Here is a 6,076-nt window from a genome sequence, read left to right as displayed (position 1 = left end):
AACTGATGCGTTAATCGGCATAATTGACCAAGTTCCACAGATTTTTTGACCAGAGGAATTATCGATATAGTTTTAAATTTTCAAGGTTTCAGTAAAGCTCCGAGATCTATTTCATGTTGTAGGATAGTTTTTTGGTTTCTTTTGTTTGTTTTTTTTTTCTCATTTGGAACCAGTTAAAACAGTAGTAGCCAGAAAAATGACCGAGCGGACTGGGATCGGTTTCAGACGCAACCGATCCATCAACAGTTCAGTGGCAGTTTTTAAATCGAAAACCGAGATGTATAAGGTTTGATCAATGGTTTTGCCTAAAAACCGGACCGACAGGCCATTGTGCACCCCTAATAGTAACCTAAGATAACAACCATGATCCGTATGACACTAATCTAACCAATAAGAAATTAAAATGAGATCATTATCGGTTTCAAACGCCTTAAACTTGGTTTCTCAGAGAGGTTGTACCAACCGATTCATTTTTTAGTTGCTAGGAGTCGGTGCCTCAAAGTGAATAGCTACCTGAGCACTTTTCAAGCTGCTATAGATGACTTGAAAGAGTGATGTAGCGAGCAAACACATTCGGTCGTGGCTAGATATTAGATGACACAGGTTTGTAGCCGCCAAACTTTACGGCAGTTGCAACTTTGGATGCTTAAACCCTTAAAGTGACTAAAATTATGGGCTCTCGCTGGGATTTTGGTCGCTTAAGCCAGGTTTTCTTGTAGTGTGCTTTTGAATGAGCTGAGGAAGTATGCTTGCGTCGTGGCTTGGCTTTTCGTTTGCTCCCTTCTGCAACAACGTTTGTGGAAGGTTGGAGGCTGTACTGTTTGTTGATCAAACGTCTGCTACCTCGAGTTTCTCGTGGTTCTTAAGCTTTTGTCGCTTTATCTATATCCATTAAAGCAGGTGCGGTAGTTGCTGATCTCTTAGATGCTTCATGAAGTTCTGAAAAGGTCTGGAACCGGAGATTTTCCAGTAAATCTCTATAGACCGGGATCATTCCATCGATGCACAAGTCTACAAGTTGCTGCTCTGTGACATTTGGATCATGACAGTCCAAGGCTTGAACTCTGAACCTTTTCACATAATCATTAGGATGTTCACTACACCATATGGCCCGATTAGCAACATTTTGATTTTTGGGTGTGCAACGGATATAGACGTTCCACACCAAAATACGTTGCTCGAAACCATTAATACGTTGCACTATATCCTGACAATTAGATAGAAAATAAAAAACTAGGACACGCTAGTCTTTATCAGTATTGTTGAGGACTTAAATGTCGGTTGCAACCTTATTATCGCTCCTTTTTTTTCTTTCTTTTTTAGTTTCATTTTCTTATTTTCTTCTCTCTCGATACATCGAGTTCTCCGCTTCTCCTCCTCTCATTCTTTTTTTCATCTCTTCTGATTCTAAATCTGGATCTACAAAATTAAACCCAATATTTGAGAAATGAAAACCCATTTCTCATAAATCCTTATCTCATATCAAAACTAAATAACTCAATCTTTTAATAAATCAAACCCTAGAAATCGTTTTCTTCTGTGAAGTTAAACGATTATGTGTGCTTGATTCCAACCTCAAATTAATTTCTTCTTCTGAAGATGAACTAATGGATCTTGCAGGGTATGTATAACCATAATCTTCTTACTTGTTTTTGATATTAATTGTTGCTTTATTTTGACTTAATTTTATGAATAACGTTTCTTGGTAGGTATTGTTCTGTAAAGATTTGGTGTGCTTGATTCCAACCGCAAGTTTCTTTCTATGGTGAGAACTAATGAATAATGCAAAGTACGTATGACCCTAATTTTTTTTTCTTCTATTATTGCTTTCTTCGAGCAAATTCTATGAATAAAAATAGAAATTGGTAGGTAATGTTCTGTAAAAAAATTGCAAATTTTGTTTTTGTTACTGTATTTTAGTATGGGTTTCTTGGTGGTGGTGATGCAGATAAAAGTTGGAGATTTGGCAGTAGTTTGGTGGATATTTTTCATTCCTAGGGGTTGTTGGCTGTAAGTGGGTGATGCTTTTCTCTTGTTGTAGTTATTAATGGTGGTTTGGTATTGAAGATGGAGGTTCTGCATATGTTGGCATGTGGGTGTCTATTGGAGTTGTTGGTGCTCGTTTGTTGATAATGCTGCTGTTTTATAAGCCTGTTCTCTTATAATATTAATACATGTATGGAGGAATTTGAGTTGGGAGTCAGTATTTTTTTTGTATTAAGCCGTCTTATTCGAAGTGTTACTTGGTTTTTCTTGGATTTTGTTACAGGGTGGAGATCTGAGATACTGTCAGAAACGCTCATGTTATAAAGCCCTTTTTGAACACCTCACTGTCGTGTTTGCAAGAGATGTGTTTTACGAATGGTAAGGATGGCCAGTGTTGTATACCTTAGATAGCTTCTGTTTGGAATATCGTAAATTTTTGCAATGAAGGACCACCAGTGTATCTGGATCAGTCATGCTAACTATAAGATTTGTTTTGTCTTTGTTCATGGGTAAGTGCTTTTCTTCACTTTGTGTTTATGTACCAAATATTTGTAATATGCTCATAAATGGTTGTTGTTTTGTTTCTATCGTTACAGCCAATGGAGAAGTACGGTTTAACAATGACTATTTGTTGAAACAACTGAGAAACTACAGGTTTCCTTCGTGTAGCAGATGCAATTAAAGTTACGAGAACCAGAGTTGGTAGTTAAATTTGTTATTTTACTTGAAGATGTTTCATATATCTATCCCTGTCTTGTTATTCAGTATTGACAAGTCATGGAGAATGTGTTTGTTTTGTTGCTTGCCGAGTTATGGAAAAGGTGTTTGATTTTCCCAGGCGGGGAAATGTTGAATTAGGAAATAGGTTTAAAGAATTTAGTTATTTTCCCCAAAGCTAAGTCTTTATCTTGCTGTTTTGTAGAGATCTATTCGAGTGGGTTGAGCTGGTTTCGGTGCTGTTCAAATAATGTCGTGCATTGTGTGTGTTTCATGTTCGTTACAATTTACTCATATCTGATTTGTAATTGCAGAAGTGAAAGAGGATATCAAACTTACGATGTGAGGTTCACTGTAGCCAAGCATATATGAGATTGTAAACCTGTGTACCTAAAGCTTGCTTATATAAGATTGTGCTTGGTTTTGTAGAAGGTGGAAGGGATGGTGATAGTTTGGGTAGGGTGTGGTGGGGATTTGTATAGGGGTACATGGAGGAGGTGATAGTGAAGGTGGCAATGGTGACTTTTAGTAGTGTGGGGAGGGAACTGGTGATGACTAGTGCTCATCGGACTGATATGGAGTTTTTGCGGAAAGGTAACTAGTAGTTATTGCATTAGATTATTTTTTCGTTTCATCTTCTTAACTTTGATTAAATACAAGCATTCTTATTGTAGTTAGCTTACAAATTTTATCTCTTATTGTAGTGTCAAATGGAGATCCTCATAGTCCGATGTTGTTGCATCAGGTCGATTGAATGCCTACCAGCAGGTTATCCATACATCACATGAATCAACTCTGTGTCATATTCTTAAGAAAAATTCTTAACTAAATCGAATATTTTTTCACAGCTCTCCGTTGTTGATAGCTCAATGAATGTTGTACAGGCTACATTGGAAGTTGGAGAGGTCTAGGGGCGGATGCACAGCCAGACTTCCGAAAATTACAGTAAAAGTTGTCCCAGAACTCTCAAGCCCGGGTAAAAATATTGTCAAAGCCAGGGTAAGACCAAAATATCCCTCCGCATTTTCATAACTTTCAAATTTTGCTGTGCCTTCTCTTAAGTTTTCAGTAGATTTCAGAAAAACCAAGGGTAAATACAAACCATATTTGTATTTACCATTTTTGAAAGATGAACCAATTCTCCTTTTGAAATCAAAAATCGTAAACTCATCTTTTTACTAAAGGTGAATTCGTTTAGATTTATGTTTCAATCACTCTTATTAATTGGTCCGAGTCACAATATGTTCTGCTGGAGACAGAAATTCCTCCCCATGTCCTTGAGCGGCTAACATCCACATATATAGTAAGACCCCCGTTAATGTTTTTTCTTACCTTTCTAAAACAGGTTAGAAGTGTGATGAGAGGTACTGGTTCTGAACAGCATAATCCCTAGGATATTTCTTACTTTTCCATTATAGTATTAAGTAGGTACGGTGCTTTTTGTTGTTTTGTTGTAACAAAATTCCATAGCCTGTGTGCTTCATTTAGTTCAAAATGGACTATATACATTATACCATCCATACTATTTAACCGAAACTTTAAATTTAGAAAACCAGCTGGACAAGGATAAGAACTGAATTCCGCATGTTGCAAGTTCTTCATTTTGTGTAATCCACATGCAACACGCAATAACTCGTTTAACAAGACATATTTAGGTGCTCTATCTCATTTTGTATGCGCCTTTGATTTTTAGTAATGAAGATTATACCAGGTTTAATTTCCAGAGTTAAGATCACTTAGAGTTCTGTATCCATTAGTGCAGACAGTTGTTCTTCGTGACGTACATCTGCCTAAAAGTAACAATAATATACTTGTTGTGTTGGAAAATTCTGTTTATGGACTGCTACCATTTCTGTTTTCGGACCTCCTTGAATTATCATTTTAGATGGGATGTTCCTCTTTATTACTCTTTTACCATATACATGTGCCGAACTGCCCAAAATATCTACATGTTATTTTAATCTGTGTGATTGTGCTCTTTCTTGGGTTTCATTTAATTTATGCTGCTCTCGAGTGAGTGGAATGATGAAAATATTCCGACATAGTAAACCCAGAGTCCCAGATGGAATAGAAGTACATTTTACAAGAGTTTCGCTTAAACATTGTATAATTTGTTACTTCTCAATGCATATTGGTTCGTTGGTTTTGCAGGTTGAATGTCCTGGATTCTGCATAACTCATCAGAGAAAAGACTACCCTTACATCGAGATATTTCGTAGCAACGAACAGGAAGTAAGTTCCATTCCATCATAAGCTAAAGCTGGAACTTCTCTGGTGTTGCTCCCATATTTTTGTTTAAGGGAAATGGAAGTTTAATGTTCCTATTAGGTTTATTTCTTCTTTACTGGAATGATACAATATGAAAGTTTATTTTTTACTTCGTTTTCCTATTATATCTTTTGTATAATGAAAAAAATTGAACCATTTACAGGCAGCTAACCAAGGAAAGACTAATGATGCAAATACAACAAAATATGCAGTTAGAGTTGTCCACTTAACCTTAACCTCTTCCTCTTTTCAGACCTCAAGTTGAACTTTACCACCAGAAACAATGTTCTAAGTAAGTTTTTTGTTAAGTTTTCTTTGATTCCATATGTTCTGAACCATAAATTGCATTAAAGTGACAACATTTTGGTTTTTTCAATAAACTTTGAGGCTTCTTATACTTTGCAAGATCGATAATGTATGATCTGCCTGAGACTTTAAGAACTCCTTCAGACGGACGACATAATTGTGTTCATGCCTAATGATTCTAAGAATCGAGAGACATGTTCTCGAGCATTTCCTGTTCCGTTGTAAAGCGTGAACATTGGAGAAGTGTAGCCTTTCGGGAGAGGAGTTCTCTATGTGGCAGCGGGATATATGGAGGTTGGTGACGCTGGACAGATGATGTCCTGTCTTTTCCTCGATCCTCCAAAAAGCGTTCCAGGTCTTCACGAGTGATGAACTTGCAGGTTCCTTTGCTAGAGAGTCATCTGCAGCCCTGCGGATTTCTTCATCATCTACAACATGGATTGGAGTGACTTCAGGATCAGCAGCCTGTAGTGGACATCACTACAAATTGATATACAGAAACAGATCGGGTTGATAGGGTTAGAGATTATTGAAGAAGGATAGAGGAAATAGAGGGTTAGGAGAAACAGACGAATTAGAGGAGGAAGAAGCCATAGACAAAGAAATATTGAGGGATAAGATTAGATTAGTTCATTCATTATTCGTTCCCGCCATAAGGCATACAACCAGTTCATATACAGCTATAGCTAAGACAGATACACTACTACTACTAACAACACCCTGGCTTCCCTTAACGACAATGGATACCTTCCATTGGGACATGACAAATACCGACCCCTTTAAATCATCCTTGTCCTCA

General features: G+C 37.1%; 1 protein-coding gene across 21 annotated transcripts; it reads left to right on the top strand.

Annotated features, from left to right (window-relative positions):
• Positions 1–1,349: 1,349 nt before the first annotated feature.
• Positions 1,350–5,420, top strand: LOC113277689. Of its 21 annotated transcripts, XR_003325119.1 has the most exons (10): positions 1,350–1,621; positions 1,710–1,789; positions 1,949–2,495; positions 2,583–2,688; positions 3,018–3,045; positions 3,133–3,297; positions 3,408–3,471; positions 3,588–3,702; positions 4,855–4,935; positions 5,135–5,376. XR_003325119.1 is itself a non-coding variant. In XM_026526721.1 (6 exons), the coding sequence occupies exons 3-6, from the start codon at positions 3,458–3,460 to the stop codon at positions 5,234–5,236; spliced, it is 312 nt and encodes a 103-aa protein (XP_026382506.1). In that variant the 5' UTR covers positions 1,800–2,495; positions 2,583–3,297; positions 3,408–3,457; the 3' UTR covers positions 5,237–5,376. The 21 variants fall into 21 exon arrangements, 1 of the variants encoding a protein (XP_026382506.1); XR_003325072.1 differs by adding an exon at positions 5,378–5,420 and having other exon boundaries at positions 2,583–3,297; positions 5,135–5,263; XR_003325117.1 differs by having other exon boundaries at positions 1,710–1,765; positions 1,949–2,010; positions 2,270–2,495; positions 2,583–3,297.
• The last annotated feature ends 656 nt before the right edge of the window (positions 5,421–6,076 follow it).

This window comes from Papaver somniferum, chromosome 1 (assembly GCF_003573695.1).
Source record: "Papaver somniferum cultivar HN1 chromosome 1, ASM357369v1, whole genome shotgun sequence".
Taxonomy (NCBI): domain Eukaryota; kingdom Viridiplantae; phylum Streptophyta; class Magnoliopsida; order Ranunculales; family Papaveraceae; genus Papaver; species Papaver somniferum.
Note: the sequence above shows the minus strand (reverse complement) of the source record. Positions and strands in the feature narration are given on the sequence as shown.